This window comes from Styela clava, chromosome 1 (genome assembly GCF_964204865.1).
Source record: "Styela clava chromosome 1, kaStyClav1.hap1.2, whole genome shotgun sequence".
Classification (NCBI taxonomy): Eukaryota; Metazoa; Chordata; class Ascidiacea; order Stolidobranchia; family Styelidae; genus Styela; species Styela clava.
Genome location: NC_135250.1, coordinates 19,776,368 through 19,793,667, shown reverse-complemented (window position 1 = coordinate 19,793,667; position 17,300 = coordinate 19,776,368). Strand labels below are relative to the sequence as shown.

The window sequence follows — 17,300 nt, the reverse complement described above, 5'->3', positions numbered from 1 at the left end:
TCGCTGTGAAGTATCTTTAATAAAGTACTAAGGATAAGCGTGGTGCGCACACGCTTTAGCAGTTTCATGACTATCATAAAGGGAAACATCATTTCCGGCAGATGCAGGCTGTCTGAAAGCTGATCTGCATACGGAACGCGAGATGCCTGATTGTGTTGTTTTTAGATCGCTAAATATGACCATATGATATAGGCTGTGTAGACTATAGTGTGGCGTAGTATTTTGTCTCAGACGTAGTATTGCTTCACGATATATACGCCTATTGCTAACGCGAGGCATGTTGACGAGGCTAGCAGATAAATCAGCTGCAGATTGACAGGTCGCAATGCCGACTCGCCGAGGGCTCGTTAAAGCCACAGATAGGACACCTTTAACTATTGGAAGTGACGTTGAAACGGATGAGGACGAAAAAACTCCCAAATCCGAATCTGAGGGATATAGTTGTATACCGTGGTTTGAGGTGCGTAAATTTGAGTAAAATTTGAGGTAAATGCCATGTCCCAATGCCACAGTGCCCGACGGTGTGCAATAAATGTAGTTTAACTTAATACGAGCATAAAGGAAAAGGTATGGAAAGTTCTGACTATACGAAACATATTCGAATATAGTACGAACACGTGGCAGCTGTTGATCACCATGTGTATTCTTTGACTAATATCACGTTTAGTTCATTCAAAATAGATATACTATCATCCTAATATAGTACACCACTCTTTCTATCTCTTCAAATATCCACTTACGGGAGGTCGAGCAGGCAATAGTGATACACTCTGAATCTATGAATACTAACTACCATACATTGAATTGATATTGGATTCACCGCCTTGTTACTTCACAGATCGTGGCCCATAAATGGGCTATTATGACGTATTTTCAAACGACATACGAATAGATAGCGGTAGTTCGATAAAATTCTGTGGAAATATTGTGATATAATTCAAGCATCAAACAATAGTCACCATACTCGTGTGTTTGAGTAGTCAACGTTTGTATAGGCGGGTGTGAACAATGATGAAACTGGTCGAAACGAAGTTAACCTACTTTTAATATGCCTAAGATATTCACCATCGATTTCATTGTTATTCGTCTAGTCAAAAACTACATAGCGTAACTAGCTTGCATCAGTATTCGAATGGACTGGAATATTATGTGGATAATTTGTATGCTATTTTTTTATTTTTCAGAAACCATATCCAAAGCATGTCTTCTTTATTCTGGGAAACGAATTCTGTGAACGATATTCTTACTATGGAATGCGAAGTAAGTGGTTTGTTATTCCCATCTGATTAAATCTGGTTGGGAGCGAATTTTATTTTTCGGAAATATGTTCGTCTTTTATATTTTCTTTTGGATTTTGAGAAAATACGAAATTAAGAAATGTTGTTTAGAAGTTTGTCAATATTCCCTAATTCTACAAATTTCTCCTACTTTTCATTAGCTGCCCCCAAGAAAGTGCTATGAGCATTCGATAAGTTTTTGAATACTGTTATTTTCAGCAATTTTGGTATTATATCTCAAATACTACTTGACAATGGATGATGACACTTCGACTGCTGTCTACCATGCATTCACAGTGCTTGCTTATCTTTTCCCATTATTGGGTGCCTTCATCGCTGACAGTTGGTGGGGAAAATACAAGTAAGCTCTCGACTGCCAAATTTCGTCAAACTTAAAATGTTAAGTAATACGCTTAATACACAACCACGGTGCTTTGATGTTCATTTTCTATCGATACTTATTATAGAACTATATTCCGCAGCTACTGAAACTCTTTAAACCAATTGGCGGTTATGAACAACTAATTGTTTAAATGTTCAACACACAATATCGAATCACACTTTAATTAACCAATACTAATTAATTGGGTGATGGAATTTCTTTGCAAATATTTATTGTTTTTATCTTCTTTTACTAGAACCATTTTATACCTCTCTATCGTGTACGCCATTGGTATGCTTTTGATCACAATGGGGGCGTGTCCTCCAATCGGATTAGACACAATGCATCTGTGAGTATTTTTATCCTTAATTACAGAAAATTTATTGATTAACGTATGTGGAAAGTTTATATATATATATATATACTCACACAAGGCTTCTTCTTTAAAAACAATTTATAGTAATGAGATGGGTAATAAGAAACGAGTCGTACTCCTACTATTAAAAAGACAACTCACCACCGAAAGTTATCCCAAGTGTGTTCTTGCTAGTACATATAATTATACGGAGCAATAGTGAAACAACGGTGAGCGGTGAAAAAACCCTTAAAATGTATGTCTGATTATACGCAAAATTAATAAAAATGTTTTTACAGTGTTTTGTCGATGATTGGATTGTTCGTTATTGCCATTGGAACGGGAGGTATCAAACCGTGCGTTTCCTCATTTGGAGGTGATCAGTTTGATCCAGAACAAGTAAATGCTATTTTATTGAAACCCCCTGTTTTTTTTGTACACGAAGTGGACATATAGATCGTTTTGTTATTATGTTGTTGTGCTTGCTTATCATTCTTTTCTTCTTGTTGTTATGAAGAAAAAACGCTTTTTTCTTTAATTACTTGACCAATTGCCGAATTGAAATTTTCAGGGGTTAAAGAATATTTATTTCGCTAGAGGGCTATTATTTTATTTATTTTAAAAATTTCTATGGGCTCAATTGGATTCTTACTTTTGTATGTGGTGACGTCATCAAAATTAAAAATTGCGCACCTTGAGGCGGTTCCGGCGTCGTGGCTATCGGGTGGTCAGGCGAAGTCGTGAAGACTGCGGTACTGGTAGTCTACTCTGGAAGAGTACATACCCGTACTACTCTATATTTCCCACCGTGTCCATATATATGAGCATTGCTGTTTTGCATTGTGAAATCATGCATTTGTGAAATCCCTTTAACCTCCAACGGATTCAAAATGGCAAATTAAGTCAGGGGAACACGGAATATTTAATTACTAAAAAAATGAAATAGTGAATTGTTCGCATATTTTGCCAAACAAGGCTGTGGTCAAGTCGCCACATTTTTTATTTGGATCCGACCGAAATGATGAAACCCGTGGACTTTTAATGTGTCAAACCGGTGAAAAACTTAGACCCACCTTCGCGACCATGATAATCATGTTTTTACTTTATTCCAGCGTTTTTTATTTATTTTAGGAACAATACAGAAGAAGCTTCTTTTCCCTGTTTTATTTTGCCATTAATGCCGGAAGTTTGGTGTCGACGATTGTTTCCCCAATTATTCGAGGTGACGTTTGTTTTCATTTTCAAAATTAGTTGATTTTGATTTATGCGTAAAATTGTGAAAAATAATCATCACAATTGGTTATGTACAGATGATGTCCACTGTTTTGGCCGAGATGACTGTTATGCTCTTGCGTTTGGAATTCCAGCAGCACTGATGGTTGTAGCTATAAGTGAGTTGTATTTTGTTTAGAAACATTCAGAAAGTTTTCTAATATTTCCAGATAATTTATTTTATGAAGTCACATTTTATTTATCAGGGTATGAGAACCAAAAGAGTTATAAGCCTCTTTCAATCGTTTTTGTGACTTTAATTTCACTATGGTAACAAGATATGATTGCATTTCATAGAATGAGTTGAAGGTTGAAGATTGGCAACGGGAATAAATTCTAGTTTGCTCCTATTTCAGTTTATTCGATTGTGAATCTTATTGCATAAAACGAAATCGCGTGATGTGTCGCCTGCCGCGCTGAGAATGCTGGTGATAAATTTAACATCGGAAATGAAGATCGAAAAATATACAGCTTCTAGACAGAAGTCGCCAGAAAATATCCGACTAATATATAAAGAAAACATTGCACGCATTAGCTATACGTGGTACTGTTTGTTTCTGTCATTACTAATTTATGCATTAATTTCCCCTATTTCTCACTCATTTAAATTCACTTGAGAATCGTTTCAAAGAACCTCCTTATATATATAAAAGGGTTATGTTTAGAATTTTCAGTCAAAGTGTGTTATATAAAAGTCAATTTAGGAAAAATCAATTTAGGAAAAATTACAAAAAGCTGAAAAACGATATCAGAAACTTTGTATCCTTTATTTAAAGACAATTGAATTTAAAAAGGGATCATTTTACTAATATAAGAGTATCTCGGCAATACTTGATCGTGGAAAATTTCATGGTCGTAGATAAGTGTGAAGAGACGAGAAAGGGAACTGAGCGACTAACATTTCAGTTGGTGTAATTAGGATTGATGTCCATAATGTCACCATAATTACACTCTGAATCAATATTCTATAAATAATAAATGAAGCCATTAGTTACAAGAAATTATCTCTGTCAGATATCGATTTCAAATCATGCTACACACAAAACACAAAACAGACATATTTAATGGCAATGATGATAAGATCACAACCCTATTTTTTATGAGTAAAGCAGCGGTTCTCGACTTTTTCATCGTGCGCCCTATTTTCCGCCCTAAAAGACATCTTAGGCCCGCGAATAAAATAATAAAAATTCTGAGTATCATAAAAATGTTTGAGTCTTTTCTGCGTTTTTCAAAGTTTTGTATAATTCCAAAAAAAATTGAATGATAAAATTCTTGAATGTCGAAGTGATCGAATGGGATGTCGTGATATTTGTACCCTACCCTTAACTCACTTTTGTATTCGATTTCAGAGATTGTGTGATCTTAGTATTAACCTAATCCTATTTCAACGGTTAGGGGTATGAATCGGATTCTATGAGAATGCCTTTATAAGATTGAGATCACGTTAAGTGGGTGAAATCACGTACCAAAAGTAGGGCTGGGCATTTCGAATCGAATATTCGAATCGAATCGAATGGTAAATTATTCGAATCGGTTCAGAGCTAAATTTCGAATCGCCGCCATCTTGTTTTTGCCTTTCCGCTGATGGTCGAGGGGAATTCCCCAACTTTATTTTCATTGGAGTCATATTTTTTCAACGAAATTCTAACATATGACTATTTTCTGTATTGAGTTATCGATAAAACGTGTTTGTTATTCTGTGTGAGCGCTCAGTAATCTATCTGGGTGATTTATTCTATGTCTTAGGTAATTCATTTGTTGAGAGGACCAATTACTATAATAAAATCGCTTACAATTATATATTGTCAAGTATTCGAGATTCGATTCGATTCGAAAAATATTATTCGATTCGATTCTGAAATCACAAGGTATTCGAAAATGCCAAGCCCTAACCAAAAGTAGTTTTATGATGCTGAGATCGCGTATATATAAAGTGGCACACAGTAATCATTGCTATTTTGAGTTTAGAGTTATAGTTTTTCCAATCTATTTTCTTCTCTGACGACCTATTTGAACCTATATATCATGTTCTTGCGCTATATATCATGGCAATATCCAATGAATCAGATATTTATGAAAAATAAATTAATTATTATCAATAATTGATACAAATTGTCTCTAACAAAACAGAAGAATTACAACGTGCGTTGTGTGCAAAATAATCAAGTTATTAACTTTAATTTTTTTTATGAGAGCTTCTGTTGAAATGGTGAAATGTTGTTAACTTGTTGTTTTGTGGTATATAAAGGGGTTAAAAGCACTGCATTTCTAAGTACTTTCGTTTGATGATCTTTTCCAGTAACTTTTATCGGTGGAACCTCATTTTACACCATCAAAGAGCCAGAAGGAAACGTTTTTGCGGAAGTGTTCAAAGGAATGGGGGTTCGATTTTTAACATTTTTGACATTATCTTGGCTATCAGAAACAATGAAACTCTAAAAATTAAAATAAAGTCAAAACGTTTGGAAATTCAATCCAATTGAATGGATAATATTGTTTTATATGTAACAGTCTGCGATTAAGCATCGATGGAACACTCCACGAAGCGAAAGAAACAAAGACCACTGGATGGACTACGCTCTTGTTGATACCAGCGTAAGTTGAACTAACAATTCAAGTTTTTTTGTTCTCATCAATGACAATTCTTTTTGCTCATTCCGTACTTTTTTTTATACTTTTTTTGTATCTATTTTTACTGTTATTGTGTTTTTCATCCATTACTCTTCTAATTCACATTTTTGTAATTTAGTACAAGATGGTCAGAGACACCAAGTATGTGCTGCGTGTGCTCATTTTGTACATCCCATTACCTCTGTTCTGGACATTATTTGATCAACAAGGATCGCGATGGACATTGCAAGCCACAAGAATGAACGGATATGTCGGAGTATGTAGAATAAAATTTTTGCGATATCGTGGGCTTTTTACATTGAGACAAGTCGGTACCACCGTAGTATATGTACCATGTTAGAGTTAGGCCATAATTTTATTCCGATTATCCTTATTTTAGTTCTATTACGAGTTCGGGGACTGTCTGTGTTAACCAAGTGAATATACCCTCCGCTCATAAGCTTCCGTTTCTTTACACAACTTGATGTAAAGTAGGCGAACAAAATTAGTTCCTTCCATATTGGTACACACACTTCTGGAGCGCCTCCAAGTCTGTGCGCTAATTTTGCGGATTTCGAAAGCTCGAACTTGCGGTGTAAAGCACGATTTTAACAAAAATAGTTTTGTACACAAAGATAAAATCAAACTAGTTATTTTATTTTTGTCTGTTTTATCGATTATGTATACAAAATCAAGATTCAATTCAATTAAAATCAAGACGCGGAGCTACCGCGTAGTTATCGGTACGGTAAGATCTGAGAGCACCGGATTTACTAAATGAACGGGCAGGCAGACCAGATGGAGGAGGTCAAGCATTACAAAATAAACAAAATCTCTGTTTTCATTAAAGCAAAACAGCAACATTTTGGATGAAATATCGTGTCCCACAAGAATAAGAGTAAATATGATATAAAAAAAAGTAACAGCCTCCTAGCGGCTTCATCCATCTTTGACTATTCAAAATTTGCTTGATTAATGCGTTCAAAAATTGCGAAAATTTGTTTTTCATGACAAAATCCTCAACAACAAAAATTCAAATGATTCGCATGTATACATTTTGGGTCCAGTAACAATGTCAAAAGTAAAGTTGTGCGATCTAGTTGGCATGAATGACATAGCAAGGCAATAGCTATTTTCAACTATTTCACCCCTCGTTACAGGCTATTCAAGTGAAGCCGGATCAAATGCAAGTATTCAACCCACTGCTTATTGTAACTATGATTCCACTGTTCGAAGCGACATTATATCCATGTTTGAGAAAATACAACATTAATTTCAGGTACACAAATGAATTATAAAATATTAAAAAACGAGTTCAAATTTAGACATGACTTGAATACGTAGTTTTAGATATATGATCGATTTTTTGTCTTTTGTGTCATAACAGCCCGCTTCGAAGAATGACATTGGGAATGATATTGGCCGGAATCTCTTTTATTTTGGCAGCAGGAGTTCAAATGGAGATGGACGTAAGTACTTTCCAATCGTTTATTTGCAATGAAGCGCTCAGGGAACATGTGTTTGCGGAAAAACTTTTTCCCTATCTTGAGGTTTTTTAGCCATGCTGACATACACAAGAATAAAACTTCGAGTTGAATGATTAGAATAACCGTATTATGTGGAAGTGATATGGTTAGCCCGGCAATCGAACGAAGACAATGTTCTTTATTAGTCCCTAGTTACCTCAGAATGAAAACATTGTGAGCCTGCCCCGCACTGAGGTCTCCATGGTTACACTTAGACTGTGGTGCTTCATGGACTGTGATGCTTTGAGTCGACTTCATTTTATTGAAATGGCGACTGCTTGGCATATACTAAAACCAAAGCCGCATGCAGCTAATCAGAAATATGTGAGAGCCGCATAATTTTTGAAATTAGGAATATTAGAACTCATTTAGTCATTTTGCATTGTAACTGTTACATTGATATATACTAATCTGGGAGATGCGCATTTGTGTAGTGCGACGCGAAACCGGCGTTTGGGCTATTGACTGCGCCAACATCAGCAATATTTTTTTCGTATTGGTGTTTAGCACGAGCAATATTCCATGATATAACAAAACTAGCTTCAATTGATGCATCGGATTCCTTGTCAAATATTATCATAAATTCCCGCTGTCTTTTTATTAGTTTAAATATGAACGAAGTTCAACTCGTTTCCCGATGCCAACATTGCTGACTTTATTATGACTTAGCAGCCTATGAGAGATTAATCACGAAGGTTTATTTTCTTGAATAATGAAAACGTATTCTTCTTCCCAATGACTTGACAACTCTGTTCTCATCTTTGTATTTTCGCTTCTTACTTGAGGACATATAGCACTGTCTCTGAGACTAACCCCAATCAAGCTACAATTCCGCTAACGCGTCAACATACATCTAACTATTGTGACGTAAGATTTATCGCTTGATTGATTCAAAATTCCACGCCATAACGATTTTCATACTAAAACATACTTTGTTTTAATCATTGGTGTAAACTTCTTCTACCGCTTAATCAATTAAAAAAAAAATGTTATACAGTACTACAGTTTCTTTTAAGTTAAACTTGGATAATAATTAATGCTAGCCAGAAGAGCCGCATGCGGCTCGCGGGCCGCGGTTTACCCACAGTTGCTATACACTGTAAGTATCAAATTTTTATTTATTTATAAACAGAAAACGTTGACAGTAATACCAGAAGCTGGTAACCAAGCCAGTTTCCGTGTCATTAACGGTGGAAACTGCAAAGCTCAAATCTGGACTGATATTTATCCTAATTGGAGTGAGACTGGGAGTGAAGGGGGCGATGGTTTACTACTCAACCCTGGAGCGGTATGTAACATTCAGTTTGTTTTAGTTTTGAAGCTTTGCAAAACGCAATTTTGTGGCAAAATTATAGGTGCAATGTGTTTTTTTGAGTGTATGACAAAGAACAAGTATAATTGCGAATAGAAAATCTTTTTTTAGTTAATAATATGAATAATAGAAATTGAAAATCTATTATTTTGAGTATTTCAATAAAAAGCCATGATTGAGTTGTTTTTGCAATGCAAAATTTTAGATTTATATAAGGTTATTTACTGTTGGAGTTTGCGAAACTGGTAGCAGGTCCAAAAATTTTTTCACCAGTACTGAAACGCCCGTTTATCTATTCAGCAATCAAACACACTAGAGAGATTTGTCAATCCCAGCATGATTGAAACGTTGGAACCATTGGAGGTTAAGTTTCACTGCGTTGGGGAAGCTGGCTTCGGAAGAGCATATGTAACCATTCCTAAACAATCCACTGTGAATTTGGTTATTGATAAAGATGGCGACGGTTGGAGATCCAAAGTGGTGAGTTTTCTGTGTTTACATTTTAACCAATAGTTTTCAGCAGTGACATTTGACCCGTAAAAACATACTTTTGTACCTGGCGCCTTTGCTGCATTTTTGTTGTTTATTTTATTTTTGTTTGTGATACCAGGATCTTGCCTCAATACAAAATTGTCAAGCAATATATATGCACAGGTTCAGATAGTTTATCTTAGCTTTACGAAATTATTTTATTACTGCAGCAACCGTATGATTACTCCAAAGACCAAAGAACAACTGATTTATTTGATTTGTACTCAAATTATGTGAACAAAACTTACAAAAATGTTCAAATGAGTTTGAAAACAGAGAAATAGGCAGGCCTATACCTACAGGGGTAAAAAAACCTGTCATAATAGAATTAATACATACACGGTTGACTGAATTTTCGATTGTCAAAGTCAATGTCATTCTGCGTATCTTATTACCTTTCAATATTATTCGTGTCATCAAATAAATTCAATATTGGTTATTTCTTTCAAGCAATTCCAATCTTAAGATATATCTAAATAATGCCATTTATTAAATTTATCTGTTATTCTAAATTTTAACAGTTCAATGGAATATTCGAAAAATCTGAAAGTGGAGCAGCCATTGTAAGGTAATTAGTAATATTCGAAGCAATATCGTTAAAGACATATTACAGGGGTGGGCAATTTTTTTAGTATAAGAGCCGCATGCATCAAATCAGAAATATGTGAGCGCCGCATAATTTCTAAAATTTAGAATATTAGAACTCATTTAATCATTTTGCATTGTAACTGTTACATTGATATATACTAATTTGGGAGATGCGCATTTGAGTAGAGCGACGCGAAACCGGCGTTTGACTACTGACTATTGACTGCGCCAACATCAGCAATATTTTTTTCGTATTGGTGTTTAGCACGAGCAATATTCCATGATATAACAAAACTAGCTTCAATTGATACATCGGATGCCTTGCCAAATGATATAATAAATTCCCGCTGTCTTTTTATTAATTTAAATATGAAGTTTAATTCGTTTCCTGATGCCAACATTGCTGACTTTATTGTGACTTAGCAGCCTATGAGAGATTAATCACAAAGGTTTATTTTCTTGTCTAATGAAAACGTATTCTTCTTCCCAATGACTTGACAATTCTGTTCTCATCTTCGTATTCATCTTCATCACCGTTGACATATTAGTACATGTTTTGCATTTTATTACAAAATATTGTTATCCTCGCCTGTTTCAAACCAGAGTTTGCAAAATCTTCATTTATTTATTTGTCAAATTATTTATTCCTCCTTAATTTGTATTTCAGAGTCTTCAATGCATTAGATTACAACGCAACAATAACCGGACTTGGAAACCATAATTTACTTGTTACAACTAATAACATCAGTGAAAAAGTGGACATTGATAGAAAGACGTAAGTACACAAGACATCACTGTTGACGTCATCATTAAATCATGATGTCATCAAATTTATGAATGTCGAATAGGATTTCACACTAAGGAAAGGTAACAAACAGTAAGAAAAACTTCATAAAATAATAGCGTGCTTGGATGATTTGAATTGCATTTTCAGTATAAACTTGATCAATATTTAAGAAAATGTCCTAATAAGTGCATGATGAAATTAAATCACGTGGTAACTTTATATATTTATTCTGGAACAATGGCGCAACCAATGATTATTGGATTCAAGCAACAGATCTGAGAAGATTGCAATAAAACTGTTCGTAAATCTACTATATTGACAATAACATCTATAAAAATGTTTTATATATTTCAACTAGCTGATCGATAGAAAACACTAAATAACTTGGATCTTTTTATATTAAAACTATCACTTTATTTTTGCCGCAGCTACACTATGATGGTTTATAAGGACGGTACAAACATCAAAAACAGCTCTTACTACGTCGATACTGGTGGTGATTACACCATACTTGTATGGAATAACGGTACAACTGAGGTAAACAATATTATTGTCGAGATTGTTATATTTGACCACTTTCATTCAGAAACGTATATTTTTCATGATTTAAAATTTCAAAATTGTAAATTAGCATTTTACATCAATATGTATATCGCTTAATGATCTTCAGTATTTTATCCTAGAAAAAGTTGAGTACAAATCGTTCTGGATTGGCTTTAACAGGGAACTTTCTAAACGTAGTAAGAATAAACATATGAAATATCATTGGACTTAAAATTTGATGGTTCACTATACCTTTCCGCACCAACGTTTTTGGCACACTTTCCTAAACTTCATGAGTGGTGATATTCAGAAGAAAAAATATAACTGTGGACAAAATTAGCAACAAGCAATTCATTCAATTATAAATCATTAACGATTTTTTAATTTTTATTTGCTTATATTTAAGAATGAAGTCGTTGCTTCTGTAATGTACACTGATGTCTACCCCAACACCGTCAATTTATTTTGGATGATCCCGCAATACTTTGTCATCACTTTGGGAGAAGTTTTCTTGTCTGTTACAGGTCTTGAATTCTCGTACAGTCAGGTAAATGAATATTCTGCTGTATTGAATTGAATTGAACTATATATTTATTGCGTTGGTTTTTATTGAAAAATAGGGTAATGCAAAACTCAAAAGTTCACCCATTAGACATCTTTGATAAAATGTAACTCTAGTCCGAAGGGAGTCATAACAACCTTTTGTAACATTTGAATTCATGCTCATATGAAATTGTATGAGAATTGTCTCGTTTTTTGCATTTGTTACTGACTTGTTCAATCAATTAATTAATTCATTTCGAGGAGTAATAGTTAATATAAATCGCAATTTTTTAGAAATACAAATTTAATGAAAGCACGTATATACAATATACTTGTATAGTATATACCATATTCGTTAAATTCTATTTTTTTAGGCACCGACAAGCATGAAATCCGTTCTTGCCAGTTTTTGGCTGTTGACAGTATCTCTTGGAAATATTATTGTGCTTATTATCGCTGAAGCTAAATTTGTACCAAACCAGGTAATATGAATCATGAGTGCTAAAAGTCTTCGGAAGGGGACCTTGAGCCATATAAGGTTGGAAACCACTGCTCTATATTTTCACTGAACAATGATTGTCGATTTCTCAAATGTATTCGGGATACGGATTCATTTTTCCCCCAACCTCTTACTTTCCCAACCTGTACGACTTTTTCTCACGTCATCGAGACCCATAGTACATTGCAGCTTCCATACCATGACAAGTACGTGATTCATCGGGTCTGATGTTTTTCTTCTGGTGAATTTTTCTAAACTACATTATTATTTTTAGGCTGATGAATATTTTCTTTTTGCTGGACTGATTGGTGTCGCCGCCATTATTTTTATTATTCTCGCAATTCGATACGAATATGTGGACGAATCTGAATTCTACGAAACTCAGGATGATCCTCTGGATAAAAAAGAAGAATCCACGTTCGCAGAAGACGAATACCATGGAATCAGTGCTGACGCGAAAAAGAAGGCGGCCGAAGTAAATGGGGAACCAAATAAAGGATTTGAGGATGACTACAACACTGCTTTTTAAATATATGGTGGAGCCTGCTAATGGAAAAATCTCGTCCGTTCGTTATTTTGAATTAATGTTTTTTTACCATTTCATCTACCTACCTTACGTGACTTTCTGTGATATTTGATGTTTTTGAAATCACGAGGTCACCATTTATCTCTGGAAGTAGTCTGTAATATGTATGATATCCGTATAACGCCACTCCACAAGTGAAGTTTTGAATCACTGATGTAGCCAAACATGCTTGGTATGACTTGACCATAGATAAATTTTAATCTTTTCTTTTTGTTTCTCCCACAATTTGTTTTAAATCACTGTATGGCTTTAATTTAAACAAGATTCTAATATTATTTCTTCTTCAATCAAGATAAAATAAATATATATTTGTTGTATATGCACCGTGCTATAGTAAAACATAACAATAATTACTTGCGTTTTGGAAATATACTTAGTCCAATTGCCATTTCAGGAATAACAATACGACTCTATGGGGGATTCTTTCTGGGGGTAATTAGCTAATTGGGTTATATAATGATTTCGTAAAAGTGTGAAAACAAGTTTCATCTAGATATAAAAACCGGAATATTCATGGGCTTTTAAAATGCATTTTTTGAATAAGAGTAGACTATAGTGTTATAAATGTTTCGTTTTTTTTCGTTCTTAAACATTTCAAAAAGATTGTTTTTATTAAAAAGCAATAGCTGTTTTGTCAATCTACAATAATTTTGACATTGTTCGACGAATTAAATACATATCGAACTGATATTTTACGGCTGTTATTTTCCCTGTCACAAATTTTCTCAATGGAGTCTTCCTAGCGTATATTATAAACGTTTTTATTACGAATATTGGGCATTCGTTTCCAGAACTAAACAAGTTTCGTTCAAATTTAGAACCAAAATCGTTCTTCCTATGATGAAAAAAATAAACGAATGCGAGTGAAATCAATTATTTAGAGAATTTGTTCCAAGTGATATATCATTGTTCCTAGGCACGCATTCATGAGTATGAAACTTTTACAGCAAAAAAAAAAGAAAAAAAAATAGTGGTAACCAATTCATAATTGAACAGAAGAATATCCTTTAGCAAATATTTATTTCTACCTGGTTTTAAGAAAATCAAGTTCCGTTGGCAGGAAATCAAAACATTTCCGAATAAGAGAAATTTTGTGGAAAATTTCCTAGAGTAGGGTTTTTTGCAACTTCTTTTAACGTGAGGAAAAGTGATCGCTTCTACCGTTTTTACTGCATTTGTTTGTGTGTCGCTTTCGATCATGAAATTTTGTTTTGAATTTTCAATGGCCTTTTTAAAAAATAACCGCGAGGGGATTTACTCCATCAGTAAAACACGTAAGCAACAAATATTACGCTGTTTCATCTCACTTCTAAATGTCAAAATATTTACTCACATTGTTCATGTTGGATGTTTAATATTTGTAATATTCATGATTCTGACTACCGTCGCGTGAGAAACGTGCCGTTTGATCATAGGTTGGAATTCCGCAGGGTCATGCATTATCATATTTTTCGCATGGTTTAAATTTTAACTAAGTTTAACCATACTGCATGCATTATAGTCAATATGGTGAAAACATGCTATTTCAACATCGTATTTGAGGTGATAATGGATAAATCAACGATGAACTAGATATGATCATCGTACATCGGATTACAACTCGTTTTATAATACAAAAATATCTAGTATTCACGTCGTTACTGATCCGAGCGTGGTACTTTTAAATCGTTCCATTTTACCTTGATTCATGATTGGTTAGTATTTGATAATTTCAAAGCTCATCAAATATTGACTCCGGAAAAGAATAGCTAACTGTGTGTTACATGCAATATAAATTCTTATTTGATTTGATCACAAGCGGGGCAAGTCTACGCGAGCTCGGAATGTTTGCTAAGTAGGTTCTAATGACGAACGACCGCCGCTGCTGGGTAATGTAAATATGCACAAGTGAACATTTGCAGAATAGTCAAACTTTGCTAGAATTTCTATCTGTTTTAACAATACAACATCTACTCACATTAAAATACCAAAAAATGGAAGCAATGGAAGAACAAATATATTTTCATAAAAATCACAGATTATAAGTCGTCCATGCGCCGCAATTGGCTACATATATATACCATTACCATATTACCATCTTTAGTGACTTTACTGTTTGCAATATCGTTTTAGTCTAATACATGATATTGACTCCCGCGAATATATTTATGCCTAATTGACTGGCCCCGAAGTACAATTAATATATACTTTGCCATCATTCAAACAGGTGATTTTTGTATAATTATTTCTGTACGAACATACGAGTTTAATGTTTTTCATTAATTTTTCACAGTCCAAGTTTAATTGAGGTTATGGTTCCGCCCAGTAGTGAGATCCAACGGGTTCGTAGTGGTTTGCGTACACGTTCATGTAATGTCGTGATTATCACAGTGTTTGGTTTTTGTTCTGTACGTTAGCCCAGCGCAGAAAATGGGTAACGTGCACCGCAGCTGACGGACTAGTTTTAAAAGTTATATGTCATATTTATGGTAAAGCGTGTCATGTTAACGTATCGTTTGTGGTGACATACACACCTAAAAATTTTAATTTCATAACCGTTTGCGTCCCAAAAGAAATATTGTTGTTATTTCTTATAGAAACATTTGAACAAGCAAAATTATCGCGATCTATTACACATACCAGTAACTAGTCTATACGTATGGAGACTGAGTGCAGAATCTGCAATTGTAGACAGCACAATCGTCCTGGAAAGCATATACATCAGTGATTCTCAACCGCCGCACGTAGAAACGCATGCGGCTCTCAACTATTCCTCCGGCGGATCTCATTACTGTTTAAAATGGAGTCATTTTCAGTGAAAATATTTCATTAAAAATTACTCAATGACTTGAATTGAAAGACTAAGGGTGCAGTAGTTGGATTGATGTTATAGTAGCTGTTAGGTCGTTTTGAATGCAACATTTTATTATGATGTCATAATGTTTTTCCTCCAGAATGTTTCAATGCCTACCTTTCAGAATACTGATTTAAATGTTTCCAGTCATCACAAGCAGGCTAACCTGTACACTGTGCAAAGTTTAGATAGTTTTGAACAAAATATTTATTTGTTAGTTTGTCAAGGCAAAATAAAATGTCTAGCACGCCTTCAAAAAAGCTCGCACTCTTTATATATGTAATCAGGCGTTCCAATGTGATTGGAAAGAGAATTATTTTGAAATATATATCAGTATGAAAATATGAAACTAGCTATTGTTATATATACTGCTGGAGAATGAATCCATCATGATTGCGGCTCACTTTTTTGACTTCGGAATTCAAATTCAAAGCCAATGTCAGGTTCAGCGTTAACTTGATTTTCAGTCTTGTTGATGGTATTATTTTAAAATACATACTTGAATTTTGTTTTGTTGCTATTTTAATTTGCGTTTTTTTTTTTTTATGCGGCTTACAACTTTAAGGTTTAGAATTTGACTCTAACACAAGAAAGGTTGAGAACCACGGATGTACATAGTTTGATGGAGACGGAGTATCAAAACCGAATCAGGAATATGAATATTTTTGTAAAACCTGAATTGCAATCGTTCAAAGAATGATTGCTTTGTTGTTCAAAATGTCAAATTTGGCAAACATTGACATTATATTTTTTGAATAATATTCAAAATAATGTTAAAAGTGAATTACAAATACGGTAAGCCAACTCTATCTACGAAACCAGAATAGATAGATTTATTAAAGTGAAAACAGACTTTAAATTTAGTACTTTGAAATACACAAATGAATAATCAGATTACAATACACAACCCTGAATAACATTACTTGGAGATTCTATGAAATTCATACATCATGAATTCGATGTTTAAGACAACAAAATCTACTATAATTGAAAAAGTTCCAACAATTTTTGTCCAAAACTAGAACAAAGCAAATATCAACTGTTACAAAGGCCGTCGAGATTGTATTCAAATATCATCATCTCGTGTTAAAGATCATCGAAATTAAAACGAATTTCCTAACTTGTTTTTTTGAGTTATCTATTATCAGTTTGTGTACTAAATTTATTATGGACGACACTATTTGCCCAAAACACATTTGTAGTTATCTCACAATTTAAAAAAAACAGAACATTTACACAAATAGAGGTTAATATTAGTTTAACTACGTTTGTTCGGTATATGTTCGTGGAATTGATCCCAATTCAAATGTTTGACGAATGGCAATTTTAAGTGATGTAATAACAAATGAGACATGCGGTTTACGTATATATTAAGAATATAGAATTGATGATTATTTCAAGTTTGGCCATATTTAATGGTAAAACTTGTTATTTCAATTTGCAAAGTACAGTGACCTCGATTTTTTGACGTAAGTTTGTTCCGCCAAACCCACAAAATTCAATGGCCAAATGAAAAGAAACGTAAAATGATTAAAATTCTGCTGTAATGTGTAGATCGGTCATCATCAAAATATGCGTTAAACGGAAAAAATATACGTAAGAGGTAACACCGAGACCTGAAGACATTACCAAAATACGATTTTGAGACATACA

General features: G+C 34.0%; 1 protein-coding gene across 1 annotated transcript; it reads left to right on the top strand.

The window, feature by feature from the left end:
* The first annotated feature begins 169 nt into the window (after window positions 1-169).
* Window positions 170-13,504, top strand: LOC120348242 (solute carrier family 15 member 1-like). Its single transcript, XM_039418349.2, has 20 exons — window positions 170-460; window positions 1,185-1,260; window positions 1,497-1,638; window positions 1,916-2,008; window positions 2,314-2,413; window positions 3,146-3,236; window positions 3,325-3,405; window positions 5,589-5,671; window positions 5,801-5,884; window positions 6,039-6,176; window positions 7,060-7,178; window positions 7,287-7,368; window positions 8,558-8,713; window positions 9,038-9,217; window positions 9,790-9,836; window positions 10,524-10,631; window positions 11,072-11,180; window positions 11,593-11,733; window positions 12,104-12,211; window positions 12,503-13,504. Exons 1-20 carry the CDS (start codon window positions 326-328, stop codon window positions 12,755-12,757), a joined length of 2,328 nt encoding a protein of 775 aa, XP_039274283.2. The 5' UTR covers window positions 170-325; the 3' UTR covers window positions 12,758-13,504.
* The last annotated feature ends 3,796 nt before the right edge of the window (window positions 13,505-17,300 follow it).

Excerpts from the sequence above, each read along its gene's own strand:
- LOC120348242 (XM_039418349.2), top strand. The coding sequence starts at position 326 with ATGCCGACTCGCCGAGGGCTCGTTAAAGCCACAGATAGGACACCTTTA. Across the intron at positions 2,414-3,145 it reads ATCAGTTTGATCCAGAACAA|GAACAATACAGAAGAAGCTT; the intron begins GTAAATGCTATT and ends TATTTATTTTAG. Across the intron at positions 6,177-7,059 it reads GAATGAACGGATATGTCGGA|GCTATTCAAGTGAAGCCGGA; the intron begins GTATGTAGAATA and ends CCCTCGTTACAG.